This window comes from Antennarius striatus, chromosome 16, assembly GCF_040054535.1.
Source record: "Antennarius striatus isolate MH-2024 chromosome 16, ASM4005453v1, whole genome shotgun sequence".
In the NCBI taxonomy this organism is placed as follows: Eukaryota; Metazoa; Chordata; class Actinopteri; order Lophiiformes; family Antennariidae; genus Antennarius; species Antennarius striatus.
In genome coordinates this window covers 20,010,625-20,038,305 of record NC_090791.1, presented here as the reverse complement: position 1 = coordinate 20,038,305, position 27,681 = coordinate 20,010,625, and the positions used below count along the sequence as shown (strand labels likewise).

Here is a 27,681-nt window from a genome sequence, read left to right as displayed (position 1 = left end):
AGACTGAGAAGCGTGATTTATCAGTCAAGACAGTACGTCTCCACTGTTGTACAGTCCAGAGACGAAGTACTTTACACCCCTGCATCTGACGCTTTGCATTTCGAATGGGTGACGTAAGGCTTGGATGCAGCGGCTTGGTCGTAGAAACCCATTCCATGAAGTTCTCCATGCGCTGTCGAATTACTCTGAAGCTTACATGAAGTCTGGAGGTCTGTAGTAACTGATGATGCAGAAAGTTACAGGCCTCAGTACACTATGCGCCTCAGCATCAGCAACAATTTGTGTGACCTGCCCATTCTTGAGCTGTTAAAAAACCGTTCCCAGTCCCACTGCCACCTTTATAAATGAATTCAAAGTAAAAGCTGCTGAGGCTTCTTCTCTGGCAGCTGAGTATGTGCTAACAGACAAGGGTGACTTTGATTGCAGGAGGAGAGGGCCTCTTTGTAATGGAAAACAAGAGAAAGTGATGTAAGCAATCTTCTGTAGTTTGATTCAAGTATATAACTACAATGAAAAGGTGAGTTTACTGGTAGGAACAGTAACAAAAGTAGGATTGGTAGTGCAAAAATAAAGGTTGTTGTTCTTGTGGCTTCCATTAAACCCACCAGTCCTATCAGTTCTCATGTAATTTCTTGTACTCTAGTTTTCCCAGTAAATTGTTGGAAGCTGGATCTTGGTGTAGAGTGGATGAATGTGACATTTCAGCTTTTGTAACACAGTTACAATAACAATTCCATTTATAGGACATAGGCGGTCTCAGTTCTTTGTTCACAGGATGAACAGGAACCGGAAACCACATTCCAACCTCCATGGAGAAGGGGGCTGAATACTAGTCACAATGTAATTGGACCAGAAAAATGATGCCATGTTTTCCTAGCAGCATGATGACCATTTAGTAAATTATGGTCCCATCATCTCATGCAAATTTCTTATCTGAATTGTATAAAAATCACTGGGCAAGGAAAGATTGCGCTCTTTTCCGCTGCGCTGTTGCAAGGCCCGTTTACTGCAGGCATTCAGGGACACTGGGGAGAGCCCGGATATCTGTATTAGACTTGTTGTCAGGAATAAACTTTTTAAACTTATGACGATTGGCTAAGTCTCCTATTTTACCTCAATAACAAGAACCCACAGAATAACGAAGTTTTAAGACTACTCTGCTTCACAGAACAGAAGAAAAGGTCAGGGAACAGACAGACATCCAGAAAGCTCTTAAGACATGTGGCTATCCAAACTGCGTCTTTGTCAGACCAACCAATCCAACAACAAAAACAGCAAATGAACAGCAGAGGAAAGACAAACAGAAACCCGTTGTCAGGCCAATCGCTGAAGTTTCAGAAAAATCCTAAAGAATTGGAACACACTGAGACAGAAGCTGGTGCACCCAAAAAACAGAACAAGCAGAGTAATGTAGTGTCTGCTGTCCAGTGCAGTGAGGATTGCAGTGACTGGTTCACTGGAGAAACCAAACAAGAGTATGGATCAACACAGGAGAGACAACTCAAGACTAGACTCAGGCCCCGTCCACACGATGCCGGAACTTTTTTAAAACACAACTTTCTTGTTGCGTTTACGCCTTCCGTCCACACGACAACGCAGATATCCAGAACGAAAACGCAACTTTTTGAAAACGCTGGCCGAGGTGGATTTTTTCTAAAACGCTGACGTCTTGCCTGCGACGAAAACCTTTGTGACGTCATATTTATGGGCCTGTGTGTTGTGACAACAAAACGCGGAGGATTCCAAATGGATAAAATTTGACTCAATACTGCCACCACATGGTTTGGCATGCTTATAGCCGTCTTTGAAAACGCACTGGTGTGTTTACGTGTGGACGGAGGTTTTTTTTAAAGCGCTGTCGTGTGGACGCAAATCGTTTTCGAAAAAGTTTTTAAAAAGTTGTTTTCAAAAAGTTGCGTTTTCAAAAAAATCCGTCATCGTGTGGAGAGTCGCATTTTAACAACCCCCTTCACGCCCCCATCAACCATTGTTGAGGAGTCAGTTGGGTTTCAACTATAGTCGTTGAAATATGAATACCACTGACCACACCCCACAGGGTTAATAAGCTGGGACCAGCCACCACCAGATCTGAGGGAGACTCTTTAATACTCTTGGTGGAGAACCGATTTAAACAGCTTTGGATGACAGTCCACCTGAAGGACACAGGTCACTCCTTTGAGAACAGATGGTTAGGAATTAAAAAAGCCATTTTGGTCAAACTGGAGAAACCATCTCTGAACAGAGGAGGATTACGACACCGTCCATCAGCCACCTACAATGCAGCTTTGACCTCCATCAACAGAAACCACAACAAGCATTCACACCTGGGTGCCACTCACCATAACAGCTCACCTGAGGGTGGGCAGGACAACACCTTCTTCATAATTAGTAACAACTACTAGCTAGACTTATTGTCTTGGAGGTTTTGGTCCCTTGTTTGTTTTCTGCTCCACTAGGAGTATCTGGATTCTCTACTAGTCAGCCAGAGCTGAATAAGGCTATTTTTTAAAAAACGCAACTTTTTGAAAACGCATCGAAAACGATTTGCGTCCACACGACTGCGTTTTCAAAAAAATCTCCGTCCACATGTAAACGCATCTGTGCGTTTTCAAAGATGGTTATAAGCATGCCAAACCATGTGGTGGCAGTATTGAGTCAAATTTTATCCAACAGGAATCCTCCGTGTTTTGTTGTCACAGCACCACGGGCCCATAAATATGACGTCACAGAGGTTTTCGTCGCAGGCAAGACGTCAGCGTTTTAAAAAAAATCCACCTCGGCCAGCGTTTTCAAAAAGTTGCGTTTTTGTTCCGGATATCTGCGTTGTCATGTTGACGGAAGGTGTAAACGCAACAAAACGGGGACGGGGCCTGAGCCTCTTGGTTGAGTGGTGAAACGTTTTCAACCAATCTTGAAGCAAGTCTAGTTGACTTCTTTTGTTCTTCCTGAGTGTCTGCATGCAGTACTGAAACATGGTGGAGGTTCCCTGCAAGTCTGAGCTTGCATATCTGCAATTGGAGTTGGGAATGTGGTTAAGATTAAAGTTGTCTTTATTGCTGAAAAATACAAGCAGATACTTATCCAACAGTCAATATCATCAGGGAGGTGTCTGATTGGCCCAAGTTCACTCGGCAGCAGTGTCATTAGAAACTGACATCAGTGTTAAGAACTACAGTAGGAGACCAGGAAGTGTGTTCTCCACAGAGACCTGACCTCAACACCATGGAATGTGTAGCGTTACATAACGAGACGGAAGGATCAGAGGCAGCACACCTCCACAGAAGATCCGTAGTTAGTTCTCCGGCTTACATGTGTGTCTCTTTTGATCATATGTGGCCAACGCAGGAGACAAAACATCCATCCATCCATCTTCCACCGCTTATCAGTAGTCGGGTCGTGGGGGCAGCAGCTTCAACAGGGAGCCCCAAACTTCCCTTTCCCCCCACATCCACCAGCTCTGACTGGAGGGGTCCCAAGGCGTTCCCAGATCAGTGTTGAGATATAATCCCTCCACCTGGTCCTGGGTCTGCCCCGAGGTCTCCTCCCAGCTGGACGTGCCAGAAACACCTCCCTAGGGAGGCGTCCCGGAGGCATCCGCACCAGATGCCCAAACCACCTCAACTGACTCCGTTCCACGCGAAGGAGCAGCAGCTCTACTCTGAGACCCTGGTGAACAGCAGTGTTTCTACCTTATCTCTAAGGGAGACACCAGCTATCCACCTGAGAAAGACCATTTCAGCCGCTTGTATCCGCGATCTCGTTCTTTGGGTCATGACCCATCGCTCATGACCACAGGTGAGGGTAGGAACGAAGATTGAACGGTAGATGGAGAGCTTTGCCTCTCGGCTTAGCTCCCTCTTTGTGACAACAGTGCGGTAAAGCGACTGCAATACCGCTCCTGCTGCCCCAATTCTCCGTCCAATCTCACGCTCCATTGTTCCCTCAGTCGTGAACAGGACCCCAAGATACTTAAACTCCTTCACTTGTGGAAGGACCTCATCCCCCACTCGGGAATGAGACAAAACATTCTTTTCAAATTCCTTTTCAGATTTCAAATGCAGTCACCTTTGTCTTTCTCTGCTAGTTAAGGGATGAACTTACCCTGCTGGTTTACCGTCCCAAGGTAACGTCACATCTCACCAACGTTTGTGGGCTCCGTCATCTCCCTGACAACCTCTGTCTTGGTTCTGGCAGACGCCTTCTACAATGCCTGCTTTTGCCAGCCTTAGTTAAACACCATGCAGTAAAGAGTTATGTTTTGCTTGGTCCTATCCCCACACCAACACCTCATCAATGCTGCTGTCTGGCACTTTCAGTCCTGTGTGAACAGGAAGTGTTCCAGTGCAGGAGCAAATCCAGTTAGGAGGTGGTTAAAGTGACTCTTCTGTTAGTGGAATCTACAGCATTGAATTGTCAGCATTGCTTAAAACTTTTGCTCCAACAAGCATCCCAAGGCTCTGTTCCATTGAGAGAGGGATGTAGTTCAGAGCAAACACAACCACACAGTACTTGGTCGAGTATCCTTCAGCATGAAGAACTGCGTCAACGTGGTGTGGAGGAGATCAGCCCATGGTTCTGCTGAAGTGTTCTGGAAGCCCTGCTCTGCTGCATCTCATTCGTATTGTGTGGTCTGGTGTCTCTCCCCTTCATCTGTTTAATTCTCCACAGAGTCTCTCCAGTTCAGTCAGGTGAGTGGGCCAGCCAATCAGAAAACCAGAAATAAAATAAATAAAAACAGCGCTCTTGGTGGGGGCTGTCACGGACCACTAGTTATACTGTTGAATCACCTTTGTGTGTCGTTAACAGGAGTTAATTGTTAATACATGACTGATTTAACTTAAGTTTTTCTCCCATGTCAGCAGCAACTTTAAAGCACAATTTTTTTAGGTATCAGCCATTTTTATTACTTTATAGCATGCTTTCAGATATCATGGCACAGAAATTGTTGAAGTATTATAATTAATAAAGTTATTAAATTGCTGTAAATGGACACCTGTATCCTCACTAATAGACAAATGCTACAGCAGAAGAGAATGTCTGCCAAATGATGATACTACAGGTACATGAATATGTGTTCATTTTCTTGTGCAGTACCTATTAATGTTTGATTCATAATCAATAAATAAATGAAGTCCATACATTTTATTTATTATATAGACAATAAATAAATGTATGGACCCAGACTCAACCGCAGGTAGATGACCTTCCTGACCTTGATGACCCCCCTCCCCTTCCTGATACTTTCGTTGTACCCCCTGAGGAAACTGGAGGATTATTCACAGCCTATCAAAAGCAGTCAGACATCGAAGACCAAATGGGGGAGGTGATGGACTGGACATCTACTGGGGTGGTACCAGCGTGTCATGTGATGGTGTTACGTTGGACGTTCCTGCCCATCGTGTGGACGACTACCAGTGGTTCCACTGGGAGCTCATGTGCAATTTCTGCACTCTTCTTTTTGCTGTTAGGGTCAGTATAGGTGTGTCTATACAGTGATGTTTATATGTTGTGATTATATGTCTCGTGTCCTTATATCCTACCTTTATTCATTGGGACTGCTGTGTTAACTGTAATCTTGTGTAATGTGTGATTGTATTGTATTGAGTAGAGGTTAATAATTTCCCCTGGGGATTATTAAAGTATACTTCATTTCTTCATCTTCGTCTTCCTTGGGTTTTCTCAAATATTTCTCAACTTTCACAGACAGTTGATAAACTGGCTAGTAGATGACCTAACTTTGCAGCAGACGATCAAAACTTTGGCCAATAGTTATGACAAACTTTTGTTGTACATTACAGTATTTTCTGCACCATAAGGCGCACTGGACTATAAGGCGCACCTTCAATGAATGGCCTATTTTCAAACTGTTTTCATATATAAGCCACACTGGATTATAAGGCGCACTGTTGGTTTTTGAGAAAATTAAAGGCTTTTAGATGTGCCTTATAGTGCGGAAAATACTCTACATGGTTTGTTTCATCAAATGGCTCATCTCTGCTACTGATTGAATATCTCAGCCTATGCAGTCACAATCTTGGCTTTGCCGCAGGAAGAGGAAGAGTTTGGCAAGTTTGAAGCTCTTGAAAACAGCAAAGTGTCGACCGATAAGAACAACGGAACATAAAAGTAAAAACACTGTGGACCGTTTGGGATGAAAGTTGGAGCTCAGTGAACTGTTTACTCTGATCAGATGGTGGATATTTTTATTTGTTGTCAGGTGCTGTGGCAACCATTCCTGCTAATCACCTCACAACAGGTTCTGATTTGACACAACACTATATTATTAAATTTTAAGCACTACACAAATATTCTGTATGTGTTTTGGGACACAGGACTCATTAATCAGTTTGTATTTCAACAGTTTAACAATTAAATTGACAGAAACCAATCACAAATATGATTGTTGATGTATGAAGAGCAAAATTAAATTTCTAGTGAAACTACCAGTTTAATTTCATGAAGTTCATCTTCCCCTCAAAATGCAAAAGAATTTCAGTTCTGTCTGTGTCCACTAGATGGCTCTTATTTATCACAGACTAGTAGATCTGCCTTGGGTGTAGTAATGATGGCTTCAATCGTCAAAATGAATAAATTGATTAATGTAGTACTTCATTAGTAATGTAATAGTATATCATGGCGTACTTAATATTACATATTTTCAATTAATGTGATTGTTTTCACAATTTAACTTTAATTTAATTTTTATTTCACAGCGTTATTCTTCAGTGGTGCATTTTTGCATTTATCAGGGATAATAAAGGCAGAAATTTATTTCTGCCTTTATTAGGGATATATGCAGAAATGCACCACTGATTATCATACTTGGTGTTGCATGAATAAAGATTTTATAAAGACCGTCAGTCTCGGTTACTGCTTTTACATAAAGTCACTTTTTTTTTTAAAGTTTAAAGTTGAATATACCTAAAATTCTTCTAAACTTTCTTGTAGAAAAAAAACATTCCTATAAATGGCGAAATATTGGTGATGTGAAAAACTTGAGATATTTACCTTAATTTCACTCACTTAATTTTTCAAATATTTATTCCATTCCAACACAAGTGCTTTCCTAATTTATTCTAGAACACAATGTATTTTATTGTTGTTGTTGTTGTTGTTGTTTCAAAGTTTAACCAAAACACATTTGCATTCATACTTTCGTGTGATCAAACCTGTCCCGGTGATCCATCAGCACCTGTGAAATAATGGCCACACATTTGCGAATTCTGATTGGTTTAAAGTCTCCTTAATTTTAACCAATCACATATCTTATCAACACAAACTAGCCAGTGATGATGCAGTGGGCGGGTCTTACCGTCACCGCAGCAGGTTTGGGATTGAGTCTGGTGTGTGTCGGTTCACACACAGGTGTCCTGTGACTGACGGCAACAAGTCCACCGACGGAAGGTGAGTTCAGAACAAACGTTTTACCGGATCGTTGACGTTAAAAAACTCAAAAATGTAGGCGGTTCAGAGATTGAGGTCATTGTTACTGGTTGGAGACTGTTGTTCCAATTTGAGCAGTGAAAATTAAGCATAAGGTTATTTAAGACAAGAGAGACTTCCTCTTCTTGAAAATGGTTTTTATTTAAAAAAAAAAAAAAAAAAGCCAAACGACAAACAAAAATCTTGCCAATGCCGACAGTTTAATTTAAAAGTGTGAAGTTGCCATGGCAGTTGGACGGAGTTGTTGACCTAAACAGGTTGTGTTTATTGGCCCCAAACCTGTTCTCATTAACACACCCTGTTGTGTCAGAGCCAGTCCTAGTCTTCAGAGATAGTCCTAGTCTTCAGAGATAGTCCTAGTCTTCAGAGCCAGTCCTAGTCTTCAGAGCCAGTCCTAGTCTTCAGAGCCAGTCCTAGTCTTCAGAGACAGTCCTAGTCTTCAGAGATAATCCTAGTCTTCAGAGATAGTCCTAGTCTTCAGAGATAGTCCTAGTCTTCAGAGATAGTCCTAGTCTTCAGAGATAGTCCTAGTCTTCAGAGATAGTCCTAGTCTTCAGAGCCAGTCCTAGTCTTCAGAGCCAGTCCTAGTCTTCAGAGACAGTCCTAGTCTTCAGAGATAATCCTAGTCTTCAGAGATAGTCCTAGTCTTCAGAGATAGTCCTAGTCTTCAGAGATAGTCCTAGTCTTCAGAGATAGTCCTAGCTCTTCTCCTGCACGGCCAAACATCTTGGGAATCAACTGTGACGACTTATCGCTGTATTTTTTAAATGTAGTTTAAGCTTCTGCACCACATCTGCAGAGATGTGTCAGTCCCGTCTGTCTGGAATGGATCTTGTTTTTAAGTGTCTTTTTTTCCATTCTTTAGCAGATATAAAACCACAACTAGGTGCCGTAGCACCAGAACCTCTCAGTTATTCCGTCACAATGAGGAATTGTTTTCAGATGTTTTATTTTACTGTCCATGACAGAAATAGCATCAATCACATGAACACGACAAAGATAGCAACAACTTCTAGTCATAGTGAATAGAGCTCAGCAATGGTACTATTTATGATTGGAATCAATTGCCAATCATTTTTATTACGTGATGTAAATAAAATTTAAGTCAAGCAATGTTGATATTATAACAATTTATTCTCCAGGTACAGCTGTTAAAACACTGAAAAGGAAATTAATGATCTGGGATTTTCAGCCTTATTAGATTGAAACAGATTTGTTCATGTCAAGAGGTGTTGGGTTTTCTTTAACACCCGTTCAATACCACCACAGCCCAACGCTCTGGGAATAATAATGTGAACCGAACGGCACTGATCCTGGATGGTGTCCATGCCTACATGCATCTGGATGTTCCTGCTGGGCTTTCCATGCATGGATAGACGCGTTCATGAGCACCAGGCTACATCTAACGCGTTTGTTCTCTTTGCGTTGCCATCAATTTGTAAGACTTAACCTGCACTCTGGTCCTTCATTGGATTTATTGCGTATAGGTGGGTCAAAAATGAAATACGTTCAAGTGTTTTCGTCTCCAGTTATGAGATGTTCTGAATCAAACTGATGGACTCCATGCCATCAGTTCTTTTTGGAACCTCACCCACCAATGTGTTGTTGTCACTGCAGAATAATAAAGTTCCAGAGTGTACTTTAAATGTGTGAAAGGAAGGAGGGAGTGGAGATGGGAGTGAGAGAACCAGTTGGTTCAGGTGTCTGCCCTATCTGAGGTGACATCACACACACATGAATGTGAAAGAACAAATTGTTCTCATCAATCAAACACACGAAGAAAATGTTGATTATTTAAACGCAAGGCAGCAAAGCGCGGGACGGACTTCCTTCTCGCCAGCAGAAACAGGAACTGTAGTATTTTGGTTGTTTCCGTGGCAACAGTCTCACTTTTCATTGTGAAGTTTATGCTTTGCTTGATTTTTGCATAAGTTCATGTAGATAGTCACACTTTCTAATTAAATGTGAAGATCTGCTACCATTACCATAGAAAGGTACAGTTCACCATCGGTCCTCGTGGTTAACGCGTTCCAGGAGCCACACGCGATCAACGAATTCTGCGATAGAGCAACAAACTATCTATCTTACTATTTACAGTAATTACAGTAAATGTTTCTGTACCCCCCCCCCCCATACTGATATTAAACCACCTTCTATCTGTATTACCTTTAAAACACTCTGATAGACTGTTTAAAACACTTTGTGTCTCATGGAAGTCAGAAACTCATAGAACGTAGAACACTTCATGATGCTGTCAACCAATAGAATGCGAGTACAGTATCACATGACTGTCTACCAAAAATCTGCGATGAGGTGAAGTCGCGAGCGTTGATGCGCGAATACACACTGTATTTGATCTGAAATATATTTTTTATTAGTTATACAGATGGATACTTTATTAATCCCAGAGGTTAATCTTTGTGAGATAACAAAACGTCTTCTAGCTTGAAGTTTTTGTCTCTACATGTAGTTGCACGGAACACAGGCGTGTTCCTTGGCAGTAACAACACAACGTTGCACACGCTTAGTGAAGCAGCTGTGGTATAGATTGGTTGTGGAGTGTTTTATAATCCCCTTCCATTCCTGTATGATTGGTTTGAAGTGGGACGAACACAGAACCCCTCCCTCAGGAGGGTTCAGCGTCGTCATGGAAGGTCTTCGTGTTGAAATCGATTTAAGATCCAACGGCCTCATCCCACTTGTTTCGTCCTATAACTGGTTTCAGTTCCGAGTCTTTTCAGACAACATGTCAGAGCGTGAATCCCTTCCATCATGGGTGTACAGTTTCTCCGTGACGACCCACGTGATGTAATGGGACAGGGAAAGTGTTCAGTGTGGCTCTCGGGGCCGTTTCTCAGGTTTACGGCAGGGCTCTGACTGGAGCCTCCGTCCTGGGGAATGACTACACAAGACAAGAATTTAAGAAGGCCTATGGGATTAATAATTTGGTTCAGGAAGATTGAGTCAGATTTCTGATTGATTGGCAGAAACTAACCACACCCCCATCAAAAATTCACCCAGTCAGAAATGACTTTCATTTAGAACTAACTGATACAGTGCTGAAAACCTCCTTAGGACACGTGTGTTTCCTCAGCAACTAATCAAACTGAATCATTTATCATTTTCAGCCACCTTGAAGTTGGAAATTTAACTTTAAATAGAGTCTGAGCTGCCATCGGACGTTGTTGCTGCTTTTCCACCAGGTGTTACAGCGAGTCGGTGTGTAGGTGGGTGTCTTTATCCTACATAGTGCTGCTTATGCTGCATGTACCCTTTTTATCATGTCTGGCTATTGTAGTGATAACACACACACACACACACACACACACACACACACACACACACACACACACACACACACACAGACACACACACACAGACAGGAAAGGTCAGAAATTTTAGTTCAGTGTAAAGAAATTATGTAAGGTAAGAATTCTTTTTAAAAGACTCATTTTAAACTTAAGTTTATGTTGATTAATTGTCAAAATGCAAATGTTTGGTGTGACTGGTCTTTGTTCTTCTAGGTACAGTAGAACACAGGTATGGAATTTATAGGATCTGTGTGTGTGTGTGTGTGTGTGTGTGTGTGTGTGTGTGTGTGTGTGTGTGTGTGTGTGTGTGTGTGTGTGTGTGTGAGGAGTGACAAAGCGTTTAAAGCCGTGTACCTTGTAAAGCGACTTGTAGAGCCGGTGTGCCTGTCGGTCAGGTTGGGGGGGGGGCGGCGTCGCTCCACTTTCAGTCCCGCCCAGAAACTTGCTGCCATTGATCAGCATCCGTCCTCCAGTCAGACGAGAAGCTGCTCTCACTTCACACCTCAGGAGGACATTCTGATGAGAGTCTTCAGGTTTGGATCTTCTTCTGGTGTCTGGTTTCAGGTGGAATGGAGTCTAGAGGACGTTAAAGGTTAAAGTCGGTGTTTGGTGAGACAGACGGGTTAGACAGGTAGTCTCTTTGGTCGTCGTGATTTTAAGTGTTGCTTTACTACATCACACTACCGTGTGTGTGTGTGTGTGTGTGTGTGTGTGTGTGTGTGTGTGTGTGTGTGTGTGTGTTATACTGATAGTCATGTATTGGGGATGCTTCCTGTGATCATGGCTGCTGGTAACAACATGAGATTGAAATCAGGTTCTGAAACACTTCCTGTTGTGTGTGTGTGTGTGTGTGTGTGTGTGTGTGTGTGTGTTCCACATGCTGAATGTGAAACCAGACTGTCAGCTGATAAAGAACTGTTTATTTACTGTCCTGTATATCACTGGATCTTCTTCACTGCGGTTCCTTCTCGATTCTGCGTGTTTTTGTGTGATGCAGGGATTTGTTCCTCGCCCTCCACTCACACTTGTACAGAATGAAGGCATGAAGGATCACATCTCATGTCTATCTTCTGATATTCCCAATGACTTATCATATGGTCTGTTTAACATGACAGTTAATTCCTTTGACCTAAAAAAAAAAAAAGGCAGCTCGCTATTTATGATGAATGGAAATGAAATGACAACTATTTTTGGAATGTTTCAGTCAAGCTTCCTCCATTGTCTGAACGGTGACACAGGATATTCACCATCTGGAATTCTTTGGGAACTTTATAATTGGAGGGGGGGGGGGCAGACTGTAAACAAATGCACATTTAACATTCTGATATAATAACACACATCTGTGACCTACATTCCAGCTACATGGTGGCCATGAAGGGTGTGTTCGGAAGGATTTTAAAGTTTATTCTGGATGTTGCACACAATGAGGAGTTCATACGAGGGATTAAAGGTGTGAATGGGACACGCAGGAAGATGGAAGTGAAGTCAGGAATCAGTTGGAGGAGTTTCCTACTTTAGTGACACTTTGAACCCTCAGTTCTTCCTCAGGGACTGTTTTTGGTTTAAAAGGAAATAAACTTTATTAATCCCACATTGGGCAAATTATGTGTCCACTCTAGTGTAGGTAGTAAATCACACACACACACACACACACACACACACACACACACACACACACACACACACACACAAGGAGCCTGAAGGCATGCAGGTGTTGGGAAGGTAGAGCTCCTTCATGGTGCCCCCCCAGTGAGCAGCTGATAGAGGGAATAGTGCCTTGCTCAAAGGCACCTCAGCAGTTTAAGTGAACTGGTTTTCACCTGTGTTCTTTGTCTGTATTGATTAAGACGTTGAAGTAAACGCTGGTTTGATCAGATTTAAACCTGTCACATGAAAGCTGTAAGTTCTGACTGAAAGCTCTACGAGTTTAGTTTTGTCAGTCGGATTCCTGCTTTAAGGACATGTGTATTGTGGTCGTGGCTGAAAATCCAGTCCTTTAACTGTATTATATAAGGTGGATGATCACATTTTGGGATTATGAACGGTTTGTCTTCCTTCCACAGCACCTTTTTCTTTCCCATGAGACACAACTCGCCCTGAAGGCCGCTTCACTTCATGCACTGCATTCCCACTCTACCGATGGACCCCCAGGTGTGTCCACCCCGTCTGACCAGCAGCCAATCAATGATCAATGGCCTTGATAAATCACCAGTCAGCACATTCCGACCGGGCCACTCTCGCAACAGCAGCTGTGGTTCTTCCAAACACATCAAACAGGTGAGAAGACCTAAAGGTGTCAATGTCAACTCAAGGTCAGATGGTGACCTCATGTCTCCATTTGGATTTTAAAATGGTCACACAAATCTTTAAAACCCACCTTAAAAGAGCAGATTATGTAGTTGGGTTACGTATTGTTAAGAATTATACATTTTTTAATTAATGTAATAAACTTAATATTATTATTATTATTATGGTTTTTTCTTTCTGACTACTGATGGTTTAATGTTGTCCATTAAATAGTTAACAAATATTAACGTTTCCAATTTCAACATTTTGAACCATGATACTCAGAAATTTGCTTTTTAATTTTAGCTAATTTAATCCCGAGGTTCCATGAAATGATTTTTAACGTCACTGATCTGCTCTGACTTTATCTGCTCCACTGCTAAAATCTCTCATTTCTTAGTTTTCACTTTGACGTCAACTTTTTTACTGCAGAAAAGCAGTCTTTTTGTCCTTTTTGGGGTTTGTTTGTAATAATGAGGGTGTTTCCTCTGCCAGTCTCGTGACTGGGAGGTGTTGGAAGACCTGAACCAGCTGGATGTGTCATCAGTCCCGGGCTCGACCCTTGACCTCAGCATCCCCGGGATCTGCGAGGGCGTCTTGTTGAAGAGGAGGAAGTATCCACTGAAAGGCTGGCACAAGGTGAGCGCCTGATGTACAGCACCTCCATTTTATTATCTACTATATCTTAAAGGTAATGATGGTTTTAAATTAAAGTTTTGAGGCGCTCTGGGATTTTAATTTTAGTGGTTTCCTTCAGAAAAACCCCTTCAGATCAATAATAATCTAATATAAATATTTAAATGAATTTGTTTCGGTTTCTAATGATCTCTGGGGACACGAGTCGTTGTTGACTGATGGTGTCAGAGATGCTCTTTGGGGGGTCTGGAACCTGTTGGGAGGTTTTCGTGACGGCGGTACTAAACCCATTGTCATCCATTCATGTCCATTGAACCTCCAGATGGAACCATCCAGTTGGGACGTCTGTGGAACAATCATCTAGGTTTCTTCAATGTGATTGTTGGATAAAGTTAATTCTCCATTCTTCTGTTTCAGAGATACTTCCTGTTGGAGAAAGGAATCCTGAAGTACTCCAAGACGCATCAAGACGTGAGTGAACTCTGCATTGTGACCTGGAGTAGTGACTTTTGGGTGACCGCTCCATCGGGGTCTCTACAGCTGTGTAGTGGTTTTATTGTGTGTTTGTAGATCCAGAAAGGGAAGCTCCATGGCTCTCTGGACGTCAGCCTGGCCGTCATGTCCATCAACAAGAACTCCCGACGCATCGACCTGGATGCTGGAGACAACCTCTACCACCTCAAGGTAACCCACTTATCATCTGAGATGGCAGTCTTCAAGGGAGGGGGGGCGTGGTGCATTCCTGTGACCTATATGAAACGGCGACAAAAGAGGAATGAAGTGAACTATTCGCTTTTTCATAACACGCATTCTGAGAAGTGTGTGTTCAGACAATAACAAAGGGCAAACACTTCCTGAACGGGACGGCGTGTCACCACGTCTGCCACGCCTCAAACGGTTTTACCTACAGGTTGTTGGGCTCAGGTTTTCACCAGGGGCTAAAATAAATCCACTGATGGTCAACCTGTTTCTGTCCTGTCTGTGGTTGTCCTTTGTTCCTATGTATTCGTCATTCAGCGTTCTCCTGCAGAGAAACTGTAGCAGCGTGGTTTTCCTCCACGTATTGATCGATCAAGGCTTCGTGAAGCACGTCTATAATTTAACCTGATTATTTATTGGTGACCTAAGCGTGGCGTCTGCACGATGACTCTCTGTTCTTTGGAAGTTGGTTTAAAATGTAGCGAATACAATTTATCGACGGGTTCTTGTGTTACTTTTAAACAGACTTCAGTTTTTCCTGCACTTTTTTCTTGATGATAAATTTGCTTTGACAACATTTAAATGCAAAACAATTAAATATTCATTCAGTGATTGTTTTATTGATGGTATTAGTTACTGATATCATAGTATTCCTGTACTAGATGCAAATGACATTTTCTAACTTCTGAATTAGTGCCTAAAAGTTTCAGGTGATTTTTTTCCATTATGTTGCATGAAATAATGTACACAACAATCCTGTGTTGTTGTTTTCTCCCTCCTGTCGTTCCTTTTAGGCAAAGAACAATGAGTTGTTCTACATCTGGCTGACCAAGCTGCGAGCCCATCGGGTGTTCAAGAAAAACGAGGCGATGAGCATCCATCACGGCATCCTGCACGCTCTGTCCCGGGCCCCCAGCTCCCTGACCCTCAACCAGCAGAATGCAGCAGTGGTCAGTAGAAACACATCAGTTTAACGTTTGCATTTGTGACGAAAATGCTCAGGAGAAGGAAACAAAAAAAAGCTCCACACACACCTCTCAGTGTAGTTTTGAGTATCTTGAAATCTGACTGTCAACACTCTGTATTCTCTACGCTTTTGGGCCAATTTATCCAAATGTTGCAGGAGCTTTGTCCTTATCTTATAATTCCAGGAAAAAGTGTCAAAAATCTCAAAAAGGATTTCAAAATGAATGCATTTGGTTTCATTACTGTGTTGTAAATTAATTTTAATTCAGGTTTTATTTTTAAGTGTTATGAGATTAATTGAACTTCAGTTGTTTGTATGTTGAGTTTAAATGATTTATTTGTACGTCTGCAGGCTGCGGTTCTGGTTTTTGCTCTAAAAGATTGTTGTCATTCCGGACCAACTTTCAAACTGCTTCAGCACAAACAGTTCAAGACTTTAAGAGATAGAATCAAATGTTATATTTGATAATATGTGACATGAAGAGTAGATTAGTCCTTCTAGCATGTATTCATAGTGGGGTCCTACAGACGGAGGTGGAACTCATTTTCTGTGTTTGTGATGTGTGATTTTAACGGTAGTGTGTTTGTTGTGTCCGTTCCAGCTGCCTCACTACGCCAGCTCCACCTCAGTCTACCACATGGAGAGCTCCGCCCCTAGGCTGGCCTCTCAGCCGGGGGCCGCCAACAAGGTGTCGGCGTGGCTGCAGCAGACGGACGACATGGACGCGACTTCCACTGGTGAGGACCGTGTGTGTGTGTGTGTGTGTGTGTGTGTGTGTGTGTGTGTGTGTGTGTGAGTGTGTGAGTGTGTGAGAGCTCTCAACATCCATCCCTGTTTGTCAGAACTGACTCGCTGTCAGGCCGAGCTAACAGAACTAGCCCAGCTCATCCAACGACTCCATTGGCTGGAAGGAGGCCTCCCAGTCACGCCCACAGACCTGGAGAAGCGAATCAGCATGCTGGTGAGGATTCTGATCAGAACGGAATATTTGGGATTTTTTTCTCTAAATTGAATGTTGTAGTCATTTAAAATCCCTTTTTGACGTAAAGCATGAATGTCAGTCTATAAACAAAGAATTACATAGAAAAATGTTTGAGACGGACAGAAGAACAATCCTTTTTCTTTGTACCAGAATCTCTTCTTGGAACAACCCAAAAGAGGAAAAGTCTTTGGCCACTCCAGGACGTTGTCCCGTGTTGAAGCGATGGGAATGGTAGGACTGGCGTGATGCTGATTCATCTTCATTTTGAACCTTGACTGAGTGTTTGATACCTTACCGTGTGCCCCCCCCCTCCAGTTGGGTCCTTACAACCTGAGCACAAGCAGCAGTTCTGGTTTAGGGGCGTCGGTTCCGTCCCTGTCAGGCCACGTCTACTCTCAGCTGTCCAGCCCTCAGGTCACCTCACCGGAGGCCAAGAAGCTTCACCAGGAGATCTGCACAGCTTCACAGAAGGGTGAGCCCCCCCTTTCCATTCTGTTCTTCATCAATCCCATGATGCTTCACTCAGAGGGACGCCCTGTGCGTTCCTGGGTGAGCTCTAAAATACGCAAACTTTGTTGTATCGTAAAGCTGCTGCAACTTGTCCGTCTTCTACTGGTTCTCCATCCTCTGTTCCGTAACTGGATCAGTCGTCATGACGATAAATTTCATGATTAGAAGCCTGATTTTCAGTCCCCCCCCGCCTACAGGGAGGGGCTGGGGGACAGTCTGGTGGAGCTCGTCAGTAACAATAACAACAATATCAATTACAATAATAGAATAATAATAAGGTATACAATAATATAATAAAATAATAGTAATAAAAATAATATTAACAATAATTATTATAATAATATAATTAGATATAATAATAATAATAATAAATATTATATGATATATTAGTAATAATAACAATATGTATATTATTACTAAATATATAATATTATTATAATACGAATAATTATATATATATATATATATATATATATATATATATAATATATTATTTTTATAATAATAATAACAATAACAAAACTCAACAATAACAGCCAGTGAGATGTTTGAGGTGACTGAGGTCAAATCTGAACTAACTGAGGTGTTACATTTACGTCCAATCAGCCGCCTCATTACACCTCAAAAGTCTTCATCAACTAAAATGATTGTTTGTCATTTAGTTTGTGTCTTTGCGTTGCAGTTCACGCCTCTCTGAAGTCCATCCATGAACTTTTGACCTTGGAGAGGGAGCGGGTGAGGCAGGCTTGGACCGCACCGGACCTCCGACAGAACACCTCGCAGCAGCTGGCCTCACTGTGCAGCACACTGTCTGAGGTAACACACACACACACACACACACACACACACACACACACACACACACACACACACACACACACACACACACACACACACACACACACTCAAAATGGTCCCCACATACTTCATTAAGCTTAAAACAACACTGTTGTGAGTCTGGAGGCGTTTCTCCTTTGTGTTAACTTCCTCATCAGAGGTAGAGCTCAGAGAAGGCGGGGCCACACCTGTGTGTGTGTGTGTGTGTGTGTGTGTGTGTGTGTGTGTGTCAGTAAGGTGGTGTGTGAAACTGTTCAGCAGGTTTGGGTTGTTTGTAGGGAGGACTGACACAAGCTAGGAACACACCTCGAGTCTCAACTTATTTACACACACACACCTGTAGCCTAACATGACATGTTAGCCTGACATGTAGCTTGTAGCATCGTTAGCACACATGCAGACACACACACACACACACACACACACACACACACACACACACACACACACATTGTCCCATCAGAACTTTTTCCAAACCCTGTCTGGTGTTGCTTCAGACTTCGTCTCCGCTGCAGGTGTCCAGTGTTGCTTTCCATCTGCTTCTTTTTCAGCCTGGGGGGCGTTTGGCGTTGGGATTTTTCAGCTTGTGAGTTCTCGGGTTGATTCTGACTCGCCACGTTCTTTAGGGAACAATATGAGCGTCCGATTTTCATGAACGCTCACATTTGTTAGGCAAAGTTTTTGATGCTGGATGCCCTTCCTGCCACAACCTTCCTATATTAATCCAGGCTTGGGACCGGCCTGGTTTGCCCGTCTGGATCAAATCTGGGGCTTTTAACTCAGTGGCTGTACCACTGAGTTCCACCCCCAGTCTAACAACTTCATAACGTCTCACCTGTCAGTAATGATCGCTGTTCAGTTCCATCTTAGACGTGTTTAAAGCTGTTACGACTCCATACATAAACTCTGATGTTACTAACTAATAGTTTCCTTACAGGTATTAATAGAGTATATACATTCACACTGTCACACATTTACATGTTACTCAGATGGACAGTAACAGTTCCATGTATTTGTTCATAACATTTAAAATAAAGAACTTGTTTCTTAAACTGCTCAAGAACCGACTGCGGTGTCGTCAACATAAATGTACAGTCATCAAATATTTTCCTTTAACTTTTAGAGGATGTCTTTTGTTCCTATCAGAATCATGCTGGTCATCGTTCAGGACTGACCAATCGCTGCTTTGCAGGACGCTGACACATTTTCTGTTTGAGCAAAACAGAAAATGTGTCAAAAATGTGAGCAAAAAAGTCCATTCCTGCTATTTTCTGGAGATGAAGCAGGAAATTAAATGATTGTGATGTTGTTGTCATTTTATGCCTGTGACCGACACATTTAAAATGGAAAGCCTGGGAGTGTGGAACTAGTTTAAACATCATTCAGTGGTGTGAGCAGTCAGACGGTGGACAGGATGCTGATGCTGATGTTGATGCTAATGCTGACGCTGATGTTGATGTTGACACTGATGCTGATGTTGATGCTGATGCTGACGCTGATGTTTGACGCTGATGTTGACGCTGATGTTGACGCTGATGTTGACGCTGATGTTGACGCTGATGTTGATGTTGACACTGATGCTGATGTTGATGCTGATGCTGACGCTGATGTTTGACGCTGATGTTTGACGCTGATGTTGACGCTGATGTTGACGCTGATGTTGATGCTGATGTTTGATGCTGATGTTGACGCTGATGTTTGATGCTGATGTTGACGCTGATGTTGACGCTGATGTTTGACGCTGATGTTGATGCTGATGTGGGAATGCTCTCTGATCTGCTTGACGTTCTTCACTGATGTTTTCTTGCATGGATGCTCTGTGTGTTTAGCTGGACTTGCAGTCCCGTCTGACCAAAGTCCACTCGCTTTCCCTCTCCTCTGACTCCTCTGAGGAATCCTTTTGCACCGTTCGCCCTGACCAGGTGTGTGGCTTAGTATTGTGTGTTTTTGTCACTGTGACTCTTGTGCATTCACTTTTCACCAAACATCAGGAACTTGCAGCATAGCACATATTTGACACTTTTCCTCAAAAAAATTACAAGAAAATTTAAAATGATGGACAGTTTTTCACTGTGATGGAAAATGTTGGGTGTTGAACCGGTAACTGTTTCTGAGGGTGTGTGTCTGTTGGCTCCCTGTCTGAGCCTCCACTAATGTCACGCTCACATCTCTTCATTTTCCGATTGAAACCTTTCCTCCTGACAGAAGACGCCCTCTCTGGGTCGTCACAGCGAACGCGCCCCCTCAGTGGCCGAATCGATGGCCGAGTACTTCGACGCCAGTGAGATGATGACCTGGGAGAGCTCCTCGGAGGCAGAGGCTTCAGATGAATCGGGGCTGAGCGACACCACCACCAGCAACTCCGAACCCGATGACAGACACAGTGAGCGTCTGACCACGCATGTCTGCAACATATATGTGTAGTGATCCCTCGAGTGATGCATTCCTGGAAACACCTGCAAAAACAAAATTCCACGATAGAGCGACAAACTATCTTATCTAAATTAAATACATTTTTTATTCAAAAAAATTGCAGGAGGAAGCGTGACTCTCGGAATGCGGTGCACACACGAGGGCTGTCAGCCAATAGCATGCGTGTACGGTGTCACGTGACTACTAAAAATCTGCGATGTAGTAAAGATACGCATCTTGAAGCGTGAATAAACGAGGGATTACTGTCTACATATATATATAATATAATATGTAGTATAGTATATAATATATAATGTAGTACATAATATATAGTATATAACATATAAAATGTACGACCAACACCGTGACTGACTCTTCTTTCTTTTTCAGCCACTGCTACCGTGAACTACCGGGCCAGTCTGAACAGCACCTCTGATAAACCCGGCCCAGTGCCCACTAATACTGGTAACGCTGCCACTGATTTGTTTCATGTACTTATTATGTGTGTTTTTATTGTGTACCACAGTATATAATTATGAAAAGGCAAGAGAAAGAAAACTCAGTGATAAAGGTCTGTAAAAAGTGCCGTGAAAGGAGGACACATGTCCTGTTGGTTCACGTTTTTATGAACTGAAATTCTGTAGCGTGAACTGGTAGAGACACAGAGAAAATAAAATAACATTAACGTTTGTCAGTCTTTCTATTAGGACTAAAACAATCAAAGTTGGTCATTTAATTTTCTCCTGAAACTGAACCTACAGAAAGGAGTAAAAAGACTGAAAGACACCTCCTCTCCTTTCTCAGAAGTCACAGCGATACATTAAAAAAATATTTTAATCATCTTTTGTCTGGAGGTTTTATTGCGTGTAAATTCAGACAGGCAGAAACTTCCACTAATGAAAAGACAAACTAATGGCCATGATGGTGATGAGTCACCTGCACACAGGTTCTGGAGAATCGCTCAGTTCAGTGACATGAATTAATGAATGTGTACAAAAGAACTGGGGCAGGAGAAGAGAAGGACGTTCCTCAGCGGTGTATCTCTATAGTTAATGATCTCATTATGAGCTGCAACCAAAGGAATGTTTTACGTCAACTCTTTAATGTATAGATGGCGTCAGCACCTTGTTCTGAAACTGGTTCCACAGAAGAACCTGAAAACTGAAGGCTCTGGGCTCCATTCCACTGGTGGAGACTCTAATGTAACATGTTGGTAGGACAGTAATCTGGAAGTGTGTGAGGAGGAGAAACTAAATTATATTCCAGATTTAAAGGAAGGTCAGTAAAGGAAAGAGATGTTTTTTAGACTGGTTCTGATCATGTGTAGCAGGACTGTCGATCACCCAACGGCCGCCTGGAGAGATCACTGAGAGATGATTGTTCTCATGTAACTGAATGACATAAGAACAAGGAAAAAACTTCATGGAATGCCGTCCAAGAGACAAGCAGCTGATTTAGAGAAAGAAATAGTCGCAGTTAGTTGAAGGACATTTGTCAGGACCTTTATAGGTGTGTGTGTGTGTGTGTGTGTGTGTGTGTGTGTGTGTGTGTGTGTGTGTGTGTGTGTGTGTGTGTGTGTGTGTGTGTGTGTGTGTGTGTGTGTGTGTGTGTGTGTGTGTGTGTGTGTGTGTGTAACATTTTGTCATACAGTGTATCCCAAAGCTGAGAACTTCAATGAATGATCTATTTTAAAACTTTTTTCATATATAAGACGCTCTGTTGATTTGAGGAACCTGTTAAATCCTGTACTTCTCATTATTCTGATGAAGCCTTTTTGGAACATGTCCTGTTGGTCTGAATGCTTGTTGTTGTTCTTCAGGCCGTCGCACCGCCCTCCCTGCCCCCGGAACAGACAACAGCCACATCGGCATCTTGGCCATCCTGTACAACAACATCGGGAAGGACCTGTCCAGGGTCTCCATGCCGGTCGCCCTGAACGAGCCGCTGTGTTTGATGCAGAGGGTGAGCGAGGAGCTGGAGTACCCAGAACTTCTGGACATCGCCAACCGAACCGATGACCCGTATGAGAGAATGGTGAGCTGGTTGTCACTGAAGGAGTTGAGGTGCAGTGGGGTTCAGTGTGGAGGTCGATAATAATGTCAACAACACCCCAGGTCTATGTGGCAGCGTTCTCCATATCCGGATACGCCTGGGCGTCCTGGAGGTACCGCTACAAACCGTTCAACCCGGTTCTGGGAGAAACCTACGAGAGTGACCGAGTGGACAGAGGCTTCCGCTACGTCAGCGAGCAGGTGGGCAAAACCTCCTGGAGGTACCTCCAGCATCCAGTCAACGAAGAGATATTTAACGTTCTCTGTTGCTCTCTTGTTTTCAGGTCAGCCATCACCCCCCCATATCTGCCTGCTACGCAGAGTCAGAGAACTTTGTTTTCTGGCAAGGTAAGAGTTAAAAGCTGTGTCCAGGTGTGTTGTGTACCTGGAGGAAACCTCACCTTGTGTTTCTGTCTGTGTCTGCTCTCAGATCAGAGATGGAAGAACAAGTTTTGGGGGAAGTCGGTGGAGATCATCTCTTCTGGACAGGTCAACGTCACGCTGCCCAGGTGAGTCAGAGAGAGTCAGAGAGAGTCAGAGAGAGTCAGAGAGAGTCAGAGAGAGTCCGAGAGAGTCCGAGAGAGTCAGAGAGAGTCCGAGAGAGTCCGAGAGAGTCCGAGAGAGTCCGAGAGAGTCCGAGAGAGTCCGAGAGAGTCCGAGAGAGTCCGAGAGAGTCCGAGAGAGTCCGAGAGAGTCCGAGAGAGTCCGAGAGAGTCCGAGAGAGTCCGAGAGAGTCCGAGAGAGTCCGAGAGAGAGCGTTAGAAGATCACCTGAGGGAGAACCAGCCTGCGTTACAACGTGCAGCACAGGCTTATGCAATACTGAAAGCAATTTATTACTACGAGTACAGTGACGGTACTGTGTACAGAGACAGTGGTCATTTGTATTGTGAGCCTGGTGTTTGCTTTAGATTAACATTTTTAGTCATACTTTTACTGTGTATACACACCAAAATAATTGGAAGAACATGTATTTTTAAGCAAAAACATTGTAAAAATTAACATTTCAAATACAAAATGAGACGAAACACTGTAAAAACATACATAATTCACTGCAGACCAGTAGCTGTAGGACATTTTAAAGCAAATGATTCTAATATCCGTACATGCAGATGCACTGGAAACACTGCACATCATTACTCTAACAATTATTACATAACAGGAAGTGATGAAAAAGGAATTGTAGGTTATTTAAGAAAAACAAATAGTGTCTATTTTCTTGACAAGCTCAAACATTTGCTGTGTAAACAGAAACCACACTGTTCTCTCTCTGCTGGCGCCTTTCAGTAGAATTCAGTCTAACTCACCCAACAGTCCGGCTCTCTCCCCCCTCCCTACAAGAACACCTGAACAACTAGAAACCACAAAGTTCTTCCAATATGTTTGAAGTTGGATTCATTTACAGCACAAAGGAGAAAAATTAGTGTCCACAAAACCCACAGCATAATGATTTGATGCATGCATGAAACTTTATTAGACCTACAGACCATTATTTATTTATTATTCACTTTATTATTATTTATTATTTACTTTATTATTTATTATTTATTTATTATTTTTACTTTATTATTTATTATTTACTTTTTTATTTATTATTCACTTTATTATTTATTATTTACTTTATTATTTACTTTATTATCTATTATTTACTTTAATACTAATGGAAATAATAAAGTAAATAATATTTAGTTTGGGAAAATGAGAAGACTGTGGATGTGGTAACCCCCCGGCACCGTTCCTGCTCTGAGGCTTTGTCACACCTGTGTGTTCAGGTACGGGGATCACTACGAATGGAACAAGGCCGTAACGTGCATCCACAACGTGCTGAGTCAGCAGCGCTGGCTGGAGCACTACGGCGAGGTGGTCATCAGGAACAAACGGAGCGACGTGTGCACCTGCAAGATCACCTTCGTCAAGGTCAGTACAAATACACACACACACACACACACACACACACACACACACACACACACACGTCTTCACGTAACCAACCCCTCCTTTAACGTTTACATCTTTTTCTCTCCTCTCGCTGTGGAACCCCTTGGACCGTGGTCCAGTCTAACTACTGGGGCTCAGACGGGAAGAATGAGATCCAGGGTGTGGTCCTGAACCGGGCCGGAGAGGTGGTTCACCGCTTTGGAGGCTTCTGGCATGAGGGGATCTTCTGTGACACTCTACCTTCACCGAAGTGCCTCTGGAAACCCAGTGAGTAGCATTATCTGTTTCCTTTCTGTTCTTGACCAATCCCATGATGCTTTGCTCACCGTTGAGCTCTGACACACAGACTTTGTTGCATCACAAGCAGCTGCAACTTCCTCTAATTCTCCACCCTCTGTTCCGTAACTGGATCTGTCGTCATGACGATAAATTCCATGATTAGAAGCCTGATTTTGACGGATGAGCTGCACCAGACTGCCCCCAGACCCCCCCGTTGAATTACATAACTGACAACTGTATCGTTAGCAGCCGGTGAGATAAGAGGCCCCCTAAGGAATAACTTGCTGTTGGGAGTTTCACTTGAAATCCTTGTGAAGTCTCAAACACGATGACAGTAGATCACAGCTTCAGAGTGAAGCAGCGTCTACAGAAAGCTTCATAACCAGCGAGTCTGACACTGGTGAACCCTCTGAGTCACCAACACATCACTAATGGGTCATTACTGGGGGCAATAGTGGTCAATGACCCCAGGAGGACTTTTGACTCAACTGTTCTGTGTCTTCAGTCCAGCTGTTCACATTCAGTGTGAAACACATTCAACTGTTGGTCATAAATTGTTCTTGATCTCTTACTTTCTACTCTCTTCCTGTTCAGACGTGCAGCCTGACGATCACTTCGACTTCTACGGCTTCTCCCAGTACGCCAGAGAACTGAACGAACTGACCCCCGAGCTGCAGGCGGTCCTTCCCCCCACAGACACCCGCTTCAGACCGGACCAGCGGTACGAGGAGGATTGGTGACTCACACGGCTCAGGTGCTGCACCACCTTCGCCCTAACGTGTTCCCCTCTCTCCACCAGGCTCCTGGAGCAGGGCAAGGTTCTGGAGGCGGATAAGAAGAAGGATGAGGTGGAGGAGAAGCAGAGAGAGAGGAGGAAGGCGATGGCCAAGAGAGGGGAGGAGCACGAACCCCGATTCTTCAGGTGAGGATCGTCTGCCGTCAGCTGCTGGCGTGGCGTTGGGACTGTGTGTTTAGACGTAGAATAAGGGTTTGGGTGTACGAACATTTATTATTTGGGGGATTTTCTTTCATTTTCATGGCTACAAGTTGAATCTTGTCTCATTCTCAGAGTGGGTTTTTGTCTCTAGAGAATTTCCAGGGCATAACTCAAAAATAGTTTTTCCAAACTTCCTGCACACGTCTGGTGTTTTTGTGTCCATTAAACCAATGGACTCTAAATCATGGACCGGTCTCTGGGTCAGTCGGTACCGAGCCGCACAGAAAGAATCCAGAACTTCCATTATTTGTTTTACTTCTTATCTGATTCTGAACGATGTTTTAACATTTTGGATTCTCTCCTCACATCTATGAGTCCCACTTTAGCGCTATAACGAAACTCCCAAGCTAGCAAAACCAACAAAATGACAAATGTCTTTGAAAGTTATCGTTGTGCAGAGTGAAAGAGCCAGGACACAGAGGAAGAGCCGAAGAAACCTGAAAATAATCGTTTTTCTGCTGCTCGTTTGGTTTTATTTTGGTGTCTTTACCCTCCACACCTCTAAGAAAATGTTGTCTGACTGTAAACCAGTCCGTTAAGGTCGGGGGCCGCTGCATCAAACAGTTTGAATCTCTGTATTAAACTTGACAAATAATAGATTTGATTTAAAATGTAATGAGTTTTATTGGTGCTGGTTTATGTCTTTGTTACTTTTAGACAGAGTTGCTAACCAGCTAGTTAACTGCTTGTCCATATTCTCTTGTCAAACACTTCAGTTTAATTTTTCTAACATTCTGTTGTTGACTCTCAGGAAATCTTTGGATGAGGATGGCAGAGAGGTGTGGCTGTACAACGGAACCTACTGGAAGCTCCGACAAGACCCAGGCTTTGCAAACACAAAAAATCTGGAGCTGTGGTAGAACATGGCTTCAAATGTGGTGCTGAGGCTGAAGGATACAGGCCAGGCGCTAAACATGTGCGCATTATGAAGAGGAATAATGTTCCATTAGTAAAAGAAATTGTAATGTAATTGTACCTAAGTTAGTCCTATACATTAATGTACGCTAGGTTGTTTCAGCTGCTAACCCTGACTGCAGAGGAGCGCGTATGGAAGCACAAATGACCCTCTCGTCGTCGTGAGGAGGTGAGGTGCCTCTGCCAAACAAATGAAGACTGATACGGATGAAGCCGGATGTTTCCCCACTGCTTTACCGTCGGTGGACTCACACACGGTCAAATCCTGTTTACGACCGTGTTTAAATATCACGTTTCTGTCAGGATCCGGGCCCCTCTGTTCTCATGAAGGGTCGTATTTATGGGGCAAATTTTTATGTTTACTTTTTGGTATTTTTAAACATGCTTAAATTAATAGCTGAGCTCACGTTAAAATATGGATGAGTTTAGAAATATATTTTTTAGATGCTTAAGGAAAAAGTGCAGAGCCATTCCCTCTGCTCGGGGGTAAAATACGTTCTTTAGGTTCTCAATGAATTAACTTTGATTGCGTTATGAACTTAGCATGTATTTTCTGCTGTTTGATTGTGACACACTGGTGATGCATTGTTTTACTGAAGCTGGTTAAATGTAGAAGACTTGATAGATGTCCTACTTGCCTCTCTGATATGAATTGATGTCAAAAATGAGCTGACAGGCAAGGATGAGGTCTCTGAAAGTTGTGATCTTAGTTAATGAATTGAAATATTTTAGAGATAGAGGAAAGGTGATATTGTAAAGACCCAGTAAAATGTTTTTGTCTCAATCATTTTGTTTCAAATAAAATATTCCGTACTCAAATCTTTGTTCCTTTCTCATTCTAACTCCATGTCCAGGCCTTTGTCGAGGCAGATCTAAGTATACTGGAAGACAAGTCTACAAAAACTGTCAAGAAATTAAATGTGTGTGCAGCAGAGATGATGTGGGTCGGTCTCGGTGGTTAGACAGTGAAACAGTGAAATATTTCCAGTGATTGTTTTTTTCTATGCATTTTCAGATCAGAATTTTCGCTTACATCACAGCCTGGAATAAATTTTTGGTATTTTGGCAGATACTTGTTAATATGTGGTTCTGTTTAATCCTTAATCATTCTTTTGATTTAGGGGAAGGATGAATTCTTTTCAGACTGGTGGGTGGTGATGTGATGTGATTCTGACACCCCATTAATACATTCTATAGCAGTAGAAGACCAATCGCTTTATTCATGCTCTCTGGCTGCTACAGCATGCATTGTTTGGTCATATTCTGATTTGGCAGAGGTTGCAATAGTTTACTTGTTGTGGGCATGTTTGATATATGTGTTTTAATTCTGATTTACTGGATTCAGACTGTCTTTATGTTCAGGGGATTTTTCATTCCTCCAGTGAGTCAGAACTCATTCAGTTACAGTTGGTATTAATT

At 42.8% G+C, this 27,681-nt stretch overlaps 1 protein-coding gene across 3 annotated transcripts; it reads left to right on the top strand.

The window, feature by feature from the left end:
- Window positions 1–7,359: 7,359 nt before the first annotated feature.
- Window positions 7,360–27,081, top strand: LOC137610299 (oxysterol-binding protein-related protein 7-like). Of its 3 annotated transcripts, none has more exons than XM_068337858.1 (23): window positions 7,360–7,404; window positions 12,818–13,031; window positions 13,536–13,679; window positions 14,094–14,147; window positions 14,247–14,360; window positions 15,170–15,325; window positions 15,944–16,079; window positions 16,185–16,303; window positions 16,475–16,555; window positions 16,640–16,796; window positions 17,517–17,650; window positions 19,501–19,593; window positions 19,880–20,054; window positions 20,474–20,548; window positions 21,903–22,117; window positions 22,198–22,335; window positions 22,419–22,482; window positions 22,565–22,643; window positions 23,906–24,050; window positions 24,191–24,338; window positions 24,945–25,071; window positions 25,150–25,272; window positions 26,099–27,081. In XM_068337858.1, exons 2-23 carry the CDS (start codon window positions 12,870–12,872, stop codon window positions 26,205–26,207), a joined length of 2,748 nt encoding a protein of 915 aa, XP_068193959.1. In that variant the 5' UTR covers window positions 7,360–7,404; window positions 12,818–12,869; the 3' UTR covers window positions 26,208–27,081. The 3 variants fall into 3 exon arrangements, with proteins under 3 accessions (XP_068193959.1, XP_068193958.1, XP_068193960.1); XM_068337857.1 differs by having other exon boundaries at window positions 19,877–20,054; XM_068337859.1 differs by lacking the exon at window positions 19,501–19,593 and having other exon boundaries at window positions 19,877–20,054.
- The last annotated feature ends 600 nt before the right edge of the window (window positions 27,082–27,681 follow it).

Coding starts and splice junctions, on each gene's coding strand:
- LOC137610299 (XM_068337857.1), top strand. CDS start 12,870: ATGCACTGCATTCCCACTCTACCGATGGACCCCCAGGTGTGTCCACCC. Junction 16,304..16,474: donor AGAAGCGAATCAGCATGCTG/GTGAGGATTCTG, acceptor TCTTTGTACCAG/AATCTCTTCTTGGAACAACC. Junction 22,644..23,905: donor GTCAACGTCACGCTGCCCAG/GTGAGTCAGAGA, acceptor CTGTGTGTTCAG/GTACGGGGATCACTACGAAT.